Raw genomic sequence first — 21,560 nt, forward strand, 5'->3', positions numbered from 1 at the left:
GCGCAATTTTTATAGCTATTTTTTTAATAAAGTAATTTTCGATAACGCGCTTTTTTAAATAGGATAAGTTAAGTTTATGCATTAGATGCGAACTGTGGAGTCCTTGACACGCTTACCGAAATAAGTCATTTTAGTCAAAATTATCTTTGACTATCGGTCGAAAGAAAAAAGTTTGAACATACATACAAGTGTTTCTTGTTTTATATAATGAACTAAATTTAACAGATCAATTAATTAGACGGACCTATTATGATGATGTAAACAAGAATTATTGATTTGACAGATTAAAATAAACTTTCACTTAATTAAACATATATATTTTCATTATATGTAGTATATCATTGTCTATACTATATAGTAAAACCATATTTATTTAACAGTTACAATGAAATATATCCAAAGGATTTGTGTTTTATTATAGAAAAAAAGTATATATGTGGTGGCCACGTGTCGTATTCATATGTGTGTCATCCAAATAAACATTTATTTATGAAATAAAAATATTTTTCGCATGTTTTCATTAATGAACAGCGTGATTTTAAAATAATATATAGTACATAGGTAGATAGTAGTAGAGAAAAGAAGAATTTCAACTTTTTTAGCCAGAATCAAGAATTTACATTTTTGTTTGTCATTCCATCTACATATAAGTTATATACATCCTTATTGTACCCACGTGAAGTCGGAATAAGTGACTTGTCTTTATAATAACATACACTCATGATGTTTGGATGTAGCTTACTTGTCACGAGGCGTTAAAGTACGGCGGAGAGGGATGTGACGGCATAAGTAATAAGAGAATGTCAAAATTAGTACATCACTAATAATTTCACATTAATAAGCATGTTCATAATTACATCAGGAATTCAAATAAAAACCATGAATTTACTTTCAAGTTTTTAATATAATATATGCTATATAGTACAATTTATGTTGGAGACAGGAGCCCAAACTACGTTGCCCTGGAGTATAAAGGTCTGCTGGCGCATCAACTATTTATTTATATACATAGCTATTCTATTACATAAATATCTAAATTCTATGGAATTCATTTCAATTAATAGTTAATACAAGAGCACCGTCAAGAGTATTGTTTGTACTAATAATCAATTACAGATTTGAAATTCATGAAATATGGCCACGCTGAATCTTCCGTATCAGTTAAATGAAATAGGCATGAGCGTGTCACTAGTCAATTGATAATAAATTGCTGAGACGTAAATTATTCGTGTGTGTGTATCTCTTCAGAAGAGGTTGCTATAGACATCGCAATGATTTGCAATTTTTGTATTTGGAACACTTTTATGACTTCTAAATCTTATCCTGAATAGTTAAAAGCTTATTAAGGTTTTATTTAAGGTTGAGTTATATTTTTTAATGATGATAAGAATCAGATTCAGCATGACTTTCAATAAATTTAAACCGTATAATTTGGTAAACCTTGTTATTAATTAATTAAAACTGCATTACGATAGCTCTTGTAGTATCTACCAATATTATGATTTCAATATACAATTTACAATAGAATTTTACAGTATTCGTATGCTATTATGATTCACGGTAATACTGTAAGATTCTAAATAAGTATATGTATTTATTTATTTATTTTATATGTATATGTATTTTAATATTTACATAAGAGTTACTTTTAGAGTACGTAAGTAAAATAAGGTTGTAACCGATAAAATTAGAATTACTTCCGACTAAAAGATTATAAAGATAATTTAATATATTTCAGGTTATAATGTAGTGTATATTATAAAGTATTAACATTCATATAACATGTTTAACCTAACCTAACATATTTATGCCACAAACAAATCATTGACTTATGAATGTCTAATATATATAATAACCGTATATAACAGGCATTCGTTATTTACAATAACAGAACAAAGAAATGTGTGTCTCCTCTTCTATCTCTCGGGCAAATGAAGAATATTTGAGATCACACACTGCTTCAATTGCTTGTTGTTTAATGTATTGACATGTTACATAATTTCTACGGCAAGGATTAGTTCCGTGCTTTGTGATGATTCTGACTATATATATGACTTATATAATTCTACGAATATACATATATCGTACGTACTTAAATAAAATAATGAAAAGTTTAACGAAAATTTATTAAAATAAATATTTAAGGTTTTAAATATTTATGATATGATGAATATGATATTTTTTTTAACAAAATGTATGCGTTACCTATTGAATGTACATACGTGTGTTAATAATACTTACATAAAAATAATGAGTCATTAGATGTATATAATATTACTAATATTAAAGAGAGTCAAGTTTTAGTGGAAAGCTAACATAATAGAGGTTCTTAAATTCCGACGTGTTAACAATTTTGATGTAAAATAATATACGTGTAGAATTGTAAATGTTATTTTAATTATATATCTAGATTTTATGTCTTCAAGAGTTAATAAAAAAAAGTAAAATGCAAGTGTAACATGTAGTTTATTAATAACGGTTACAGGTGTTCCTGAAATGAAAATAATGTTCTAATTAAATTGTAAAATAATTAACAGTTGTTGTATTATCATTTGTTGCCCCAATGGCCAAGCTTCTTCGTTTTACTAATTTTCAAATTCAGGAAATAATTAGATTCTAAAACGATATAGCTTATACTATTATTATTATTATTTTGAATAATATTTATTATAAGAAATAGTTTTTTTTTTAAATAAGTATATGTAAATGGTCACTAGCACAAGAGACTATAAGAAATATTAACATCCCTTAATCAGTTAACGACCAACCCTAAACACTGAGATGTTTTCTCTCTTATACCTGAAGTTATTGATTGAAATTTAGTACATATTCCATTTTTATTCGCTTATAACATTATATATGTTTAGCATATCAGTATTTTTTTCTAAATAAATAACTATAGCCAGAATCACAGATTAAAAAAGACATTATAAAATGATCCGCTGTTTAAAATATTTTGATACCACATTACAAACGATTGTTACTATATGATTTTAATACAAGAAATCAGAAGTCAATAATAAAAACACCGTCTAATTTATATAGGACCAGACAATTGTCATCTTCTGATCTTTCAGTTTACGTAGCTTGTGCAGCACTGGACAAAGGTTACATTATTACCAAGTCCTTGAATACGCTTTAATATAGGCAATGACATCAATAAGATCTTGTTTATTTTTTTAACAAGCGTCGCGCGTCTCCACGCTTCGCTGTAGTGATTTTAATTGTCACTTGCATTAAGAAAACATATCAATACGTTTGATGGGAGAACTGAGCGAATCGTTTTTTTATTAATAATTGATGTAATCCTCTTTTACAAGTAAAATTATTTTCTACTTTAAGTATGGGATATATCAAATAAACGCATTTATTAAGGTAACTAAATATCTTTTTTTTAGAAAAGCCACAGAGTAAATAATGTGAGCATTTGATTTCAGTTGTTTAGTTTTCAGCAAATGAGATAATTTCTGTAATTATTGATAAAATCTTAATTGTAATATTAATAATAATTGTAATTATTTTTAAGATTCAGTAATTTCCTAATCCCAAAAGGAATTTGTTTCCTGGTTGAAACGCTCTGAGATAATATCTTTACGATCTGATGAGCTGTAAAAGTTTGCCTACAATTACATCCATAAATGATTACATTTGCAAACGTCGCCTTATCTAGAGTTACATTTACATACGTATCTTTCAACATATATTTTACAACAATCACGCGTGTTATACTGTAGAGGCGGTACTAATTATGATATACGGATGTCAACACACATAAACAAAAAAATTATAATCATGTTAAGATGTGATGGTAGATACGAATAACTATCTCGATGATAAATCATCAGAAAAAATAACAATTTTAGCTTTGTTTAACAGGAATTTTTACGCCATAACTTAGTAAATACTTTAAAAATTAATCGTGAACTTTGTCAAAATTTTATCTAGAATAAATGACATTCCACGTTAATATTGGAGCGGAAAAGTAACAATAATAATATTTATTAAACAAAAATCATTTTTATTTTTATTTATTTTATTATTTTTTTTAATGTTATTGGTTGGCGGACGAGCATATGGGCCACCTAAAGGTAAGTGGTCACCATCACCCATAGACAATGACGCTGTAAGAAATATTAACTATTCCTTACATCGTCAATGTGCCATCAACCTTGGGAACTAAGATGGTATGTCCCTTGTGCCTGTAGTTATACTGGCTCACTCACTCTTCAAACCGAAACACAACAATACTGAGTACTGTTATTTGGCGGAAGAATAACTGATGAGTGGGTGGTACCTACCCAGACGGGCTAGCAGAAAACCCTACCACCAAGTTTTATAAACAATTACATGATTGAACTACGTTAAAAGTTTTAATGTATAATAGTCATCGCAGATCAAGTACTGGCTATCCTAGCTAGGCTAATTAAAGACCCTGAAAATATTAAAATGATGATGAAATTGACAAATGATTCCATATCATTACTTTTAACAGAATTAGGTATCACTAATATTTAGGCACGTTACGGGATGCTATGTTCTGCAGATCGATAGTTCAAGTCTACCTTCACTAGCGAATATCTGTGAAAATTGACAATGTGTTGGAATAACAAAGGATTATATACTTATTTATTTATTTACATATTTTATGATAGACCCATTTGAAATTGTTCAAGCAATTCGTAAAGTGATTAGAAGAAGCGGGGTTTAATTAAAGCCTTTGATTACAATTAAGGCTTACGTATTTATTCAATACCTTACACAGATAAATTTTCAAATTTTATAATTCATTTCATATTCAAAATGATGAAGTTTAAACCAAAAAAATATTCTACTGAATATGTAGTAGTCGTTTGGTTGTTTTTTTTTTATAAATGAGTTAAGACGAAAAGCAAATATTGCAAAAGAAGGATATATAGAGCCAAGTTATTTGGATAAAGATTTTTATATTGTATTTAAAAGGCATATTCAAATTATTACTTTTTAAACTAAATTTCGTTTCAGTATTACACAACATTAACATCTCAAATACGGAGTGAATATTTCATAATGTTACGTCACGCCCATTTCCTTATTAATCTGTCATTCTCCACTACAAGGAATGTCTTATCACAAGTGGCGTGGAATAAGTAGGTATGAGTGTACGGTATAATTTTTATTACACTAAGATCTTATTGGTATCTTAGTTAATGATAAAATATTAATTAATGATTCAATTATTTATTAGGAATTGAAAACCTGAACATGAAAATTAATTATTTAAATAAGATACTTCCTTAGTTTACGAGACCAAATTCAATAATTTTATTTGCTCATTTTAAGCGATACTAATGATGATCTAAGTTTACTTTTTACGTTTTATATTATAATATGAGCTTGATATGCCGTACGTATTCGGAGAAAAACTTATTGGTTGCCGTGCTTTCGAATCGAATCTCAGAAGTAGAACTGATACAAAAAATGAAGTTTTACAGGTAATCAAATTTTCTATAGAAAAGTTAACCAATGAGAAATGTATATCTATCTTATGTATATTCTAATTAATATTACGTAGATATGTTTGTAATGTTTAAGTGGGGATAATATATTTATTTATAGCATTAAGTATTTGCTATATATAATATTCAATGGTTGGTGAAAGTCAATGGCCAGAAAAGTTGATTTCAATTGTCTGATAAATATAAAACATAATTTACTCTCATAGTAATGAATAACAATCTTATCAGGTTCATTGCGCAATTATCAAATGAAATGGTTTATACTTAGTTGCTTTGTACTCTTGAAAACGACACACATACATGCATACATATTTCCAAAAATACCGTAATTTTTTTGTTCCTTAATATTTTATATAGTAATTAATTTCGATATTTGAATGAAATATTCAAAATTGTCGCAAATTTCATAGTCCAGGAATTTTAGCACCAAAAATCGGTCCGCTCTGCATAAAATCCTTCTTTTGTTCTCTACAAAAAGATTTCTTAGGTTTTTAACGTAAAACTTACCGTTTCCGAGATATATGCAAAAAAACGTTTTCCAAGATGGCGGCTATCGGTCCCGGTTTCGGGCGACAGAAACTCGGTTTTATACATGGGCACCCTCCGACATAATCCAATCGAAAAATCACGTAGAAGGATTTTATGCAGAGCGGATATCTAAAAATCTTGGACTAATTTTATCGCTCACATATATCATAATTTATAAAATGAAATAAGCGTGGGCAATTTTTGTACCATATTTATTATCACGGCGTGGAAAAATGCAGCAAAAAAGCTATTTGTAGCAAAATTCAGTCATTGTCTTACCTGCATATAAATATGAATAATTATTATTGAACCTATCATAGACCATGTCGAGGAACGAAAGTTCTCTAAAAACAGTGTAGTTCAAACATATTTATTTAAATTGTTGACTATTTGACTCATGCGGTCCGACGACAGTTACCGTGTTTCATTTAATACTGGTTATATTAGGTTGCTTTGTATATAAGAAATAATCTCAATATATTTATTGGATGTTTCCAGAATTTGAAGCCTGGAACTTAACTTACTTCAGAACACTATCATTTTAGAATGATAATAGTTTAAATTGAAAGTTAATCATAAGACGTAACGCTTGATGTTTCTAAAATTCTATTAAAATCAATGTACTTGTATTTTAATTGAAATATAAGTGTTACCCTTTTATGTAAATAAACATTATGACACAAACTTTACATAATGTGTGACAAGAATTTTAAAAAGTTAACTTAATTAAAAACCTTTAAAGCAACTGTATTCGACATTAATTCAAACACATGTACACTCTTTAAAGCATTCTGTCGAAGACATAGTACCGAAAGTTAAACATTTGCAATTAAATGTATTATAAACTAGATAAATAACACATACATCAATCAAAAAAATATATAATAGGGTTAAAAGACCTCTTTACGACCACTTAACGCGAGTCAACAATTCTACGCAGTTTTTTTTTTTATAGTAAATTAGTAACAGCAAACAATATTTCAACTAACACATTTAAAGGTTTCAATATTAAACCATTCTCCAAGTCCTTAAGAAGATTTCTTAAAGGTTAATATAAAAATACACTAGTTTCACCTGTTTGTAACCATTTAGAACACTATTCGAACGCAGATGCTCAGTATATATGTCATTATGTTTAAAATGGGAAGTTGAATCCTATGTCTATAGTACTGGAGTTTCTTTAATGTCGGTAAAGTAACACTGGTAAGTCTGAATAATATACCAATTTTTATTGGTTTTAACAATCCACGTTATATTTTTGAAGTCTTAAATTATTTTTATTTCTTTTTGTAATAATAGTACAAGAACATTTTAAAAATGAATTTTGTATCTGTGATTTTGGACGCTGAGGAGTTTCTCGACCAAAAAAGAAAATGTTTTGTCATTGGATCTTTAGCAACATATAAAATTTAAACTCCGAACGATAAGATTGGTCTTAATTCAGCTTGAAAGATTTGATCTTAATAAACTATGAATGATTTCGAGTGACATTTGATTTTATTGATGTATCAAATAAAGTTTGCTTTTGTGTATGTATGATTTTTTTTTTATAAATATTCAATGTTATTCTGAACAAACATAACATTAAAGAATAATTCGGAATTAAAAAGCAAAAGTCAACAATCAATATTATTAATATTATAATTAAAACCTTAGATAAGTTGATCCTAATTTCTTGCTTATAGAAATAGCATAATATGCAGTATTTGCGCACAGTCTTAAAAAGAGGCAACAAATTTTGATAAAAAAATTAGACTACTAAAAATGACATAAAAATATAAAAATAAACTCAACTAGCGGTCTACCTTTAAGCGCACCAGAATTACTTACCTTTAAGATAGTAAAGCAGGGACATTCAAGATACGTTCGCTCACGATCATCAAAATAAGATCATTAAAACTATTGGATTATTGCCGCCTGAAAAAACTATAGAGCAAAATCTTGTATCCTCCGAATTTCCAACTTAAGAGAACTGAAAAAGGGATTTATTGGACACAATATATACGAAGAATTGCATTTGGACAGTTATTATTTTTATCAATATTGCAGAAGAGACAATTATACGAGGTATTGGTGTAAGATCTTATCATTTGATATGTATAAATTACTCAGTTTATGCTTTACAAATTATTAGCAATAACAAATACGATATCAAATATCAAACATAATAAATATTCGTCTTAGCTTGGATCATTTGACTGTAAAATCAGTTATCATAATAAGTATCCAACCCGAAAAACACAACGAATCTTTTTGCACTTAAAGTAAATTAAACTCATTAGAAATTTTAAGAAACGGTGATAGACACCCGCAACATAAAGGGACATAAAATATAGACTCTTCTTAGGTCATATTAATTAACAAAACGAAAATAATAGCCGAATTGATCTTCCACTTTTTAAATGTTGAAGATTAATAAAACCGGGTGGATGAATTTGACTTAGTAAAAATATTTATATAAATTTATTGTATGAGTTAACTTTAGTGTATAACTTAACTAAGTTAGGTTAGGGAAAATAAAAATAACTTTATAAAATATTAACAAGATTTTGTATTGAGAGCAAGTCCATTTGTTTTCAATTTTGCTTTTTAAAATGTTGTAGGAGCTTTTAGTTAAATCACAAAACGGTAATTAAGAAATAAATTCATTAAGTAATTAGAACTATAATATTCATTACCGTGTCAACTATTCGTGTTTCGTAAACTCGTATGTACATGTTAAAATGACTATACTTGAATTAGTTTGAAATGAATACTAATTTAATTTGTGATGACATGCTCTTGAATACAACGAAAACCACGTTTAGTGAAAAATAAAATGATTTTTGCATAAAATTTATATTTAACGTATGAATAACTTTATTCTTAAACAAATAAATTCAATATTATTTTAAAATATAAGACAAAATTAATTTTTTGATAGTCTCAGGGTTGTAAAAATATTCAGTAAAGCCTAAAAAAGTATTTCGAATACCTACTCAATTTTGAATTGTTACAATATAAATTTGTAAACGTACAGTTGGAACGTAAATAGCTGCAGGAGTCTGAAGTCAAATATAAATTTGAACAAATTACATGAGGACGAGAATGTGTTCTAGAGAGTACATTAGTACATAGTATGCATTTTAAAAATGTACTTTTTATATTTAATAAATATTGAAAAGTCAAATATGTATCTTTTTGTGTTAATAATAATGTTTGCATTAATATTTTGACATGTTCTATTAGTTGTTTGGTGTCTTATATATTTAATGTAATTCTATCTTCGTAAAGGTATGATCACGCATTGAAAAAATACTACATTTGAAAGTACTAAACTATTGATAAACTTTTTTTCCATATATTAGCTATTTGTTTTTGTATTTTTTAGAACAGACTCTACTCCGTTATTTTTGTTATACTGACTTGGGCTTTGATATATATTTTTAATTGTTGATAACAGTATATTCGTATAAAATATTTATCCAGATAACTCTAATCTTCGGGATTTCGAAAGTAAAGTTGACGTTACAACTTTTTTAGTGATTTCATTTGTGTAACAATACTAGCAATAAAATCAAAATTATCGAAATCATAATATGCTCGATTCAAGTTATCTTTACAAATGTTTCTGAATTTACATGTTATGGGATTAAAATAATTATATGGTTACCACTGGTGAGGAATGCAAGTTAAACAGGCGTATCACCTTTTCGTCAATTACAATACTAATTACAATACTATGCTTTATGTGTTGATAAAGCAGCAGCATTCAACTATGTTTTGCTTATAGAAGGTTACCTTACCTACATTAACTTTACGGGAAAGCTTGAAGTTTAACTTTATTCTTGCATGCAGTGTAACTATGAATCTAAATTATTAAGTACAAATAACTGTGTATCTGTTGCTTTTATTTCATAAACGTAATATATGTGTCTATTTGTAGAATTAAAATAACTGCTTTTTAATAAACGTATGTACACGGTTCATATACCAAGACAATTTTTGTCTGTCTTTCTGTTGGTTCCGGCTAATCTCTGGAACGGATTTTCACTCGCAGGTAACCGATGTAAATAGTAGTAACTAAGGCTACTTTTATTTGAGGATATATAAAATAATAGTAAAATCACGCTGCTATGTTCAAATACTGTCCAGTACCGCGCGCAGCCCAAGTGCCGGGTACTTTACCTTGCGATTTAATATCCCAAAAGCTGCCCAATACATAATTAATAAATTATAGTAAAATCTGCGAACTGAACAATAACTTTTTTATTAAAATCAAACGCGCACGAAATCGCAGGCACAGCTAGTAGGTAACGTATACATATATTAATTATCCGACATCAATTTAAAATGCCATCATCCAAGAGTATAGTATTAAAAATACTTATAACATTAAAATAGTATTTTATTTATTTATGTAAAAATTTAAGTGATAATTTTGAATAAAAGCTCTATGATTCACTATTTTTACAAAGTTGCTAATATCTCTTTTAAAGGCATAAGATAAAGATATAAACTGAGATGTTTATAGTAGAAGTTTGTTACGACAGGGTTGAACGGAAGCATTGCAGTGGATTACAAATAAGAATCAAAGTGCAAAACGATAACAAACCTTAAATAACTATGAATCTTAAAATTACTAACCACAAATAACTGTGTATCTGTTGCATTTATTTCATAAAGTAATGTACAATATATGTGTCTATTTGTAATAGCACTATTACTTCTCACACTACGTATTTTATGATCTGACAATTGTCGAATACGCTGAATAGTAATTATTTAAATTTTAACGAGATTATTGGATTAAACATAATTTGAGTTTAATTTGATTGACAATTCCAATGAAACACTGATTTGAAATTTGAAATAATGAAGTAATTAATCTACCATACTTATTTTCAAGAAGACGACAGGAACACAATGATAGATATAAAAATCACATAATGTGCATTGATAATAAAAAATGGTACCTATTACATTCACAAATATATCCGTATTGTCTTTAACTTATTTGATTATTTAAATAGTTTTACTTATTAGATTTATGAGACTATATATTAAAGAAAATATTTAAGAAATACCATATCTTACGATAATTTTGGTCAGTAGCGCTCAATTTAAACACCCTTTTTAAATTCGTGATATATTAATTAATAATTATTAGGAGCATAAAGCAATATTATTTACTAACTAATGTTAATACCATACATTTACGTCACTGTTAATCGCAGAACGTGGACAGAGGTTATATAATAGATGTCAGGATAACCATGAGAATCGTAAAAGTCACATCCAGAAAAATCTAAAAAATATTTGTAATATTCATTAAAGTTGAGATAATGGAAATGTTTGTGAAGGTATGAATAACGTATTCAATATCAATTCAACAGATTTGATTTATTTAACGCTAGTCAAAATTAAGACAATTTCACTACGTTACGACACTAAGTTATTGATTACTTTTCAAACAGATGAAGCGAAATTCAAGAAATCGTAAAGAGTACCTACTAATAATTAACCAAGGTGTTGTCACTGATTTCGCCGATTTTATCCTAAGTTCAGATGTTTTAAACAGTAAATTGTTCAGTCTAACCAGTCTTATGTAGAGAGTTTGTTAGACCTCTACGTGTTCACAAAAACAGCACCAGCACAACGACGAACAGTGAAAGCAGAAATGAGAAGATATACAGATATTATATTAGTGTAGGTAAATCCATTATGCAGGTACTTAACAAACGGGTCTGCTCTGATAAGAAACTATCTGTTCTTATAACTGATACGGTGAGAGCATGTGTGCATGGTATTTTAAATTTCTCTCATGATTGCAATAAATATAACGGTGTATGTATGTGGTTTTATTTACGACGGTTTACGCTTATAACGTAGAAATAACGACGATTGTGGTCTTAAGGACTGTTTATAAACAGGATTGTTTATTAATAAAGGAATAAAATAATTATCTAGACAAACCTTTCATTTGTTTGTTAAATAAAATTTATTAAAATATATATAGCTAAAGTAATGTATGTATATATATATATATATATATTGCAAATAAATTAACATAAACAGAGGACTCATAATATTTTTCTGCATAAGTAATCAATAATAAAAGTTGTTTTGTTATGAACTATTTATTTTATGTATTGTATAAAAGCGGCGACTCGTTGAAATTTCATAGTATGGTTGTAATAATTAGCAATAATATAGTAGCAGTGCGGAAATAAGGTGTAGGCTGGAGCGAGGTGCGAGCCCTCGTTATCAGTCGCGAGTCGCGCAAGAGCCTAATCACTTTCATTGCAACCCTGCGAAGGAGGTCGGTCGGGCCGCGCTATCACGCACGCGGCACGGCACTACGGCAGTCGGCGATTCGGCGAGTCGGCGAGTCGGCAGTCGGCACGCAGTCGGTCCCGCGCAGTGGGTGCGCGCAGGCGTGCGCTGACACCGCGCGCGATCGCGACCGTCCTTACGTCCTCCTCTCGTGACGACACCCGGCCGCAGCCGGGAATGGAGGCCTGCTGCGCGATCACACCTGCCGAGGAACTCGTGGGCGACCAGGTACGACTCGCGTTGGACCACACAATCCTCAGTGCCAAATTTGATACTTTGTAACAAAAATATGCAAGCCCAGCAAAGTGTACAGCCTGTGCCGTTTACTGAGAGTAGTGATTGCTGTTAGTTTGATTGTGTATTCGACCTGTCTTGTATTTTACATATAAAATCATCGATTCAAAACACGTGAAACGTACCAGTGGCGAAATTGATGGTCCGGTGCGGCTATCGACACTTTTTTTTTTCTTTTAGAAATGAAATTATATACTATCTATAAACAATATACTAAATGATTGCTAAATAGACACACTATGTCTGTTTAATGTTACATGAACCCCACATAGACATAAATATATTATTTTTATTTGAGATATTTTTGATTGGTTTCAGCATAAAATTCTGAAAAAGAAACAAGTTTCAGTTTAATTATATCATAATTAATTTTAAGGGGCTGGTACCCATATTAATAGATCGGAATTCAAGCGTAATATTTGTATAAAACCCCGCGCTGAAAGTTGTTTTCCGCCGGCATTGTTTCCGCAGTAATGCTCGGAAAAACTGAGGTGTTTAATCGCCCTTAAATTATTATTTTTTTCAATAATATCTTTATCAAAATACATTACGAATACAGACACATTGAAAAAAAATATTGTCCTTTAAATTTACAAATTCTTCAAGACTTTTCTATGAAATCTACAGGAAATTTGTAGGAAGAAAGTCCCAGTTTATAATTTAATTGCAATCGTATTAAATAGATGAGCCAACACACTTTTTGAATTTCATTTCAATTTAGAGATGAATGAAATATTAATAATCGCGATTTTTCTTATATTTTCATTGCCATCGACTAATATGATTTTATAACAAAATTTCAGAGAATTAATCACTAAATATTAAAGAAATTTCGATGCCTTCATTTACATGGTGTATTTTTATGTTGTTATCCAAACATTTTTTTTTCTATTGACGCTATAAAGTTTTTAATTAATGATTACAATCCAAAGCTTGTGTGCATAGAAAAGACATCAACGACTACCGACGGCTTTACGACCAAGCGAAACGAGGCTTCGAGAATTTATATTTTGTTTCAAAGTTTAATTACCTTTTACATTATATTATGCAACCTCAATTTAAATAACGTGTAATAAAAAATAAAATTCGAATAAATTAACGGCCTTTTGAAGGGTTTCATTCATTTCATTTAGAAATGAACGATATATTTATGTTAAACTTTATTTTAAATAAATAATAAAAATTCTTTCATTTTGATATTACACATGATAAGTTTGTTTTGTCACGCTGTTATTGATTATATATTATATATATTTTTTTTAAATCACAAGTAATATACTTATTGTGATTAAATTTTCAACTAATATATTTTGTTTTATAAACTATTAATAACTTAAACGTAATTACATCAACATCTAATCAATTTGTGCCAAACAAAATTTACTTATATAATATGTACATTACTATAAAATATTGTTTGCTTTTGTGAAATGTTTCAATAGTTTCTCAATACAATATTGTCGTTTAAGTCGTTTTAAATATTAATTATACAAATGAAGTATACATAAGAATATGTACTAGTGATTACTATCAACATGCGTGCAGCATCAATGTGTTGTATTATGTAATCACATAACAGCACTACATACTCGTACACGTGCTATTAAGACTAATAGACTAGAGAGATTTTAAGCAAGTATTACCACTTCATGCCAAACATAAAGTAGTCTACATGTAATAAATGCAAGCTTTAACGTATTTACATATAAAACCGGCTTTTTATCTATAAAATTAATTATAACTTTATAAATGTACGATCGTAAGGAGCACAATTTCGTCTTACGTCTACAAGAACGAAATTACACCAGCCGGTGAAAAATATACTTAAGTATAATGTTGTAAGAGAAATATGTATCTATTGCTATCTTATTTGACACAAATTAATCGCTAAAAGCAAAATTTCAAGTTAAATAAACACGTAATATTTATATATATAATAAAAGTACCGTTACAATCGAGTGGAGGTAATCGTTTATCCACAATAGGCTCTTGAAGCTTTTCTATTCTTTAAATTAGCATATTAGCTGAGAAATCTCGAATGTATTGGATGTCAGTTGTAAATAAAACCGACGATGCGATGAAGAGCGATGTCAAGTGGACGTAACTTAGCATAAAACAAATCTGATCGTTACCATCGTCCATCGCTGTCCATATTCGGGTTTTATAAAAGTTTAATTGATTTTAAAGCATGGTCATGGCCTCCTTTTTAAAGAATATACAGATATTTATTTAAAAAAAATAAAGTTCCAAATTCAAAGTAAACTATATAATGATTTACTTAGTACAGTTATTACTTTCTATAAAATACCCAAGTTAACTATATACCAAGTTTTTAATATTATTTATGTGAGACCCTATACCAGTATTTACAATAATTTAATAGAAACACGAATATATGTATTATTAATTACTTATACATTTGACTATGTACATCTTTTTATTTGTTTTAGCTTTCATATTATTATGATAATGGTAAGAGGTATCGTTCTGTAATATTTGATCAAGAGTGAATATACTTGCAAAAGAAACACCGTTTACACCCTATACTATTACCAAAATATTATTCTCCTCGTATAATAATAGTATTAGTAAAATTATTTTAATAGACTAAAAAAGTATTTGATGTTTTTTTTTTATATGTCAAAATATTGGTGTCTTTTTGTGTCAATCTACCTAATCATTTAAAGTTTTGTTTAAAATCAGAATTTGGTATTTCTGGATCTAAAACCATAATATATATATTTTTTGTATTAAAAAGATGTATCCCTCTAATCGAATATCTCCTATATATTGTAATTAGTCAGTAACAAATGTCTGCGCATTACCTAAGGTTGTAGCTCGGTCTAGCACTTGCTATTTACCTTGTGTAAAATAAACAATTCGAATCTATATATACATATATATGAAGCAGGTATTTCGATACAACTTAAGATCATAATAAAATTCATATTTATAATGAATACCAATAGATAATTATAGAAACCGTAATCAATCTTAAACAAAAACATATTTTGCAGATTGTCCCGGGCGGCGGCCGCTGGGGTGCTCCACACGCCACCGGCCTCCTGGACTCCTGGTTTCAGATGCAGGTCTGTTTATGTTACTACTTAATATTAATCTCCCATTATAGTAATAAACAATATAAAATACTTTTTTGTAAGTAACAATATATTTTTTTAGAATATTCCAAAGAAACATTTTCGTGCGATACGAATTGAAACTTATACATTATAAAATTATAATCCCTAGGAAATATTCAATACATGCCGTTGTGGAACTGTCAAGCATGTTCATTCAGAATAAAAACATTTAACGAACGAATCGTCAAACCTCTTTGATATCTATATTCGTGAGCTTAAACTTTATGACGTTGGTATAGAGGCAACTATCAAATGAATCGATTGTAATGTTATTTAGGTGGCGGCTCGTACTTATTTGTATGCCGCATGCAATAATGACATTGTCACGTATGAGCGACATGCCATTTATGTGTATATACTTACATCTGTAATAATCTGAATGATAAACCGTTCGACTTTATTAATATCAAATTCAGTAAAAAGTCACATATATAATGGTATTCATAACGCTATTTCATAGTTATTATATATTATTATATCAACAATATGTGATCTACCTGACTCCTGAAATATAAATCTGCGTTATAGACGCCGAGTCGAGATGGCCCAGTCGTTAAAATGCGTGCATCTTAGCCGATGATTGCGGGTTCAAACCCAGGCAAGCACCGCTGTTTCATGTTAATTCTAAATTTGTCTTTATAATTCATCTTGTGCTCAGCGTCGAAGGAAAATATCGTAAGGAAACCGATGTGACAAATTTCATAGTAATTCTGCCACATGTGCATTCCACCAACCCGCATTGGAACAGCGTGGTGGATTATGTTCCAAACCTTCTCCTCAAAGGGAGAGGAGGCCTTTAGCTCAGCAGTGGGAATTTACAGGCTGTTGTTGTTGTTGTTATTGTTATAGACGCCAATACCTCTGACAGAATACTACTGCACATTCAAATTGTTATTGTAAAATACTACAAGCTCGAGTCACGGCATATCAATATTTTAATTTATTTGTAATGATCATCAAAATACTACCAAAGGGAAAAATAGTTGACTATATCCGTCCTTGAGTTTCAAGCTTAAACCCCAAATTTAAAATTAGCTAATGAGCTACATGTATGTGAGATGAAAATAAATGACATTGTAATGGGTATGATAAATCATTTGTATATATAAATACTGCATTTCTGATATTATTTAGAACCATTTTAGAAAACTAAATCACCAATTGCTAGAAACTCAAACTGTTTTTATATATTAATGTATAATTATGTACGGTTCTCAGAAGATAGTCCGATTTATATTTTATTTCTGTTATATATTTATTTAATAAAGTAGATTAATGGTAATGGTTTAGATAGAAACCGTGGTGGAAACATATTTTTGTTTACTTTGAAAAAACATTTGGGCATATAAATACACAAAAAAATTAAAGTTATTGATTTTGTTGTGTGAATGACTTGTTCACGAGACTGTCTCGTGGACAAAACATTCATCAATTACACATTCGGCGAAATCAATAACTTTAATAATAACAATAAACATGTTAATTTAAAATCTTATACTAAAAAACTTGTCGGTAAAATTCAATAATCTCGTATATGCCATTACGACGATAGTCTATCTTCAGCAAGAAATTTAATATGTTTTAAAGTTTATATATAATATAATAAAGTGTTTTGTAATATAATACACGTTTGATAACGACTTTAACAGCCTTAAATCATATAATTATAACGCTTGGCTTTTTGACACATGAATCGCTTGCCCCGTTCTTATCTCTTTTGTTTGAACTCGGCGCAGTGTGTAAGCTACATGCCTGGATTGACTGCGACTCAGCTTCACAACCACCCTCGTTGTCTATCGCTTTTTATAATAAATACGATACCTAGATGATCGTTTTAAATCTACAAGTTATACTTGAATATATAAATTACAAGATGCGTGATCTGAATTGGAAAATAATCAACTAATTAGAATTTAATTGCCTGCGATTTAGTTACTTAAATATTATAAACTAATTTTCCGGTCGTGCTTATAGGTTATATTATTTCTAGTGGACAAATATGGAATTGATTGAGTGTATCGTAACAATTTACACGGTACATATCGTGTACAGCATTGGGGCTATTGTCAGAGATCAGACACCGTGTCGTGCATGGGAATTTATATCAAGATAGTATGGGGTAAGAAGCAGCCTTCCAAATATTAAAAGTTATGATATAAATAACGAATATTTTATAATACAATTTAATAAGATTTCCGGAGGATATTTGTAATGTTTAAGCGATCGGTAATAGACTATATTGATGATTATAATTTAAATTATAAATTAAAATAATATTTATTAAGTGACTTGATAGAACAGTTATAACGTATGGGTAATTAGATTTATTTCAGGTATTATAATTATAATAAAAATCGAATTTAATTACTTCTTGTACTTTTAGATATCATGTATATTTTTTGCAATCAAATAAAATTGCAATGAAACGCGGCTAACAATTGATTTCCCGAATGATGTATAGTTTGATAAAGCAAGAAGACCTTGTACGTAACTGCTTTGTAAGTAATGCCTTCTGTTATCAACGGACACGACGTACACGCGAGGGGTGCGTACACGCATGAATGATGCCGATGAAACATTTTTTTTAATCCGCCAGTAATATATATGCGTCTGTTATTAATGTTAAATAGAAAATTTTAACTTAATACTAAATATTCAGGGATACTAATGTTTAATTTATAACCAATTGCATCATAATTATGTTCTGATTGAATGTTAATTAAATATAAATTTAGACGTCTTATTATATACTTCTGAAGTTACTATTGTGTTAACTTATCTTCGCGGCTTCGCGGGTGTGAAAATGGGCGAGAGGAAATGAAAGGTAGCATTTGTGTTAAGTCGTGGGGTATAAGCTATATTCATTAATTACATCCCAAAATATTTGTGCAACAAAAATCAAAATAAACCTAACAACTTTCACATTCACAATATTAGTAGGATTACACAAAACATATAAAGCTTACCCGAATGTACGTAACCTTTTTATTTATTTCACCATGCTGCCTCAATGCACTAACGCTCATTGAGGCGACGTGGCGAAATATGCTCCAAACGGACTCTTTAGAAAGAAAGGAGGCCCATTAAAACAAGGATCCAGATTGGCCCAAACAAAAATATGAATAATTCTATTGATAGTTGTTAAGGTTTTAATTTTAGAATATATGACAGAATTTTCGCGATATTTGGTTCCAATACAATATTGAAAACTGAATTTATCAGTCATCGGCTTAAAGTGGTTTTTTGTCTATAGTAGCTTAGGCTTATACATATACATACCTACCTAAACGCCTACTAGCTTATATTTCAAGCGTTACATTTACTGAATATTACATTTATTGAATAGTTTATTACAGTAAAACGGAATACAAATATATCGTATTTTATGATTTAATTATATGACTACTAAATTGGACAGTATGCAATATGGTCCAATCAAATTATTTCGACCATTAGAAGAACTGAGGGCAGTCAAACATTATCTACAGCGCTTTAAAATACATTTCGACCCAAATGATTTTGATGCTTTTTTTATTATTAAAAGGATGTTGCGCTTTAATTGAAGCATTGTCCATTTCAAACTGCGTGTAAACTAATATTAAACGCATGATTTAAGCTCCGTGTACTGTGACACAACTGTTTTATTTTTAGTACGTTATATTTTATCTAGAGATGTTTACTTTTTATTGTTTAACAAAATTAATACAACGGATCTTAATAAATCTGTGAAATAATAGTAAGGAAATAGTATATAATTAAAAAAAAAACAGCCGTGGATAATGTTATTGTATTAACGAAGCTGTATTTGATGATTAGTAAGTGTTTTACAACCCATACTTGTTGATATAAGTGTCTGATAGTGTTAAATCGTAGAATAGAAAACTATTAAATTAAAACGTTAGCAATGAAGAGAAATGTTAAGCATACATGAAAATTTAAGTTCGATCGTCCCCAACAATATCAGTGTCAATTAATATTACACACCTCAATGACTTTACTCAGTTGCGTAAGCGCAAACGTAAATGAGATTCATGTAAAGAAGAGGGTCGGGGGAGAGGGGAAGAGGGAATAGTGACAGGATTCACGGTCCAACTGACGAATACAATGATCGCGCTCAATACGTGATCGATTATGGCTTTGTAGATATGTATATGTTTCATTATTTGTTATTTTGAGCGCCTATAGCGCAGCGCGGTACAGTCGAACGAAAGACTTATTCATTATTACTGGCATTTTTAAACTAATTTAAAAAATCCGAAGATTCCTATATGTTTATCATGATGACATTTCTGTTATTGTTTATATTGATAATCGATTTAAAACGCGAACAATTAATTCGTCCCGAATCTATGATGAAATAAAGTTTTATAAGAATTACATATTTTAATATAATACACATGCTTTTCACATCGATAGCTTTAAAATGAGTGGAAAGGCGAAGCTAATCCACTAATATTATATACTAAAACCATCTCCAAGACGCGCTGCGCATTCCTTTTAATAGGTATTTCAGGATAATCAGAATAAGTAGTAAAAACACCATAAACAAAAGACTCCACGTATTCCTATCCCTATCAAACTACTTAATAAACTAAATAAATATAAAACTGATGACTACTACTACTTTTGATTATTGAGATATTTTATTATGTATGTACTTAGGTCAAATCATTAACTACTAATGAAACTTATTTATAGTCCATTCCAATGACAAAAGGAAACATTCAAAACATACCGTATTTTTCAATATCACAAGTGTTTTGTTGATAATTCCACTATAAGATTAACTACAAACAGTTCTTGATTAATATATCTTCATTTGTAATACAACAATATTTCACTAAACTACATAGATCAACTTTAATTTCACTTCCAAAGTAACGAAAACAGTTTTGTCGACATTCAAGACGCCATTTCTCGATGACGAACATTAAAAATAGAGGCCTCAACTAGGCATGTTCGCTAAACGAATGTAGACGAATGAATTTATACAGATAAAAAATATATTATTTTAGTTTTAAGATTCATTATAGATATTTTTTTTTAATATATTTATTTAATTGGTTGTAATATATAATATGAATTATTTATTAGAAACGTAAAAAGTTAGCTAACGATAGATAAAAAAGTTATTTTTATACAGTAAGGTTTTTACATAAAAATAATATTTTTACCAAAAATGTTAAAAGAATTATTTTACTTAAAAATAATCTCTTATCTCAAAATGTAGATCAGTTTTGTGCATAGCAATTTTATAGTTTTGAAAATAATACAATGTTAAGAAAGACATTCGTCTCTCATCTTTCGTATAATGTGCACGGATGCATTATCGGAATTCTCTGAAGTTTTTTATTACGACCTGACTTTGTTTAAACGGAAAATTACTTTTAAAATAAAAAAAAAATATATCGTTCTTTAGCATTAATTACCCATTCATTCAATTATTTTCACCTCACTAGTCGAACGCAAATGACATATCAATTCAAGGTCAAAGTTGTTTATTTACCTTTTCTCCTCTTCCCATTGGAATAGACTATATAAAATTGTATTAAATATAAAACTATTTAATCAACATAAACATTTAGTGTACTGCTATTTATAATATAAGCTTTAATCATGCAGAAATTTCATGTCAATTACATTATTAATTTACTTCTTTATATTATATTATTAATATACAAGTCATATAGCATGACTTGTGGACTTGTGACGAAATACTTTACAACTGTCCCAAGTCGCCAGTTCTACTTCGGATATTAATTAATAGTCTTAATTAAATTATTACTAC

The 21,560-nt window shown here is 29.1% G+C and overlaps 1 protein-coding gene across 1 annotated transcript in view; it reads left to right on the forward strand.

Annotated features, from left to right (window-relative positions):
- Positions 1 to 12,356: 12,356 nt before the first annotated feature.
- Positions 12,357 to 21,560, forward strand: part of LOC124543086 (dendritic arbor reduction protein 1-like) — a 55,275-nt gene continuing 46,071 nt past the window's right edge. The window contains exons 1-2 of the mRNA XM_047121122.1: positions 12,357 to 12,566; positions 15,650 to 15,721. Coding sequence (XP_046977078.1) covers positions 12,516 to 12,566; positions 15,650 to 15,721 — 123 coding nt within the window. The 5' untranslated portion in view covers positions 12,357 to 12,515. The remainder of the gene's footprint in view (positions 12,567 to 15,649; positions 15,722 to 21,560) is intronic.

This window comes from Vanessa cardui, chromosome Z (genome assembly GCF_905220365.1).
Source record: "Vanessa cardui chromosome Z, ilVanCard2.1, whole genome shotgun sequence".
NCBI classification, from domain to species: domain Eukaryota; kingdom Metazoa; phylum Arthropoda; class Insecta; order Lepidoptera; family Nymphalidae; genus Vanessa; species Vanessa cardui.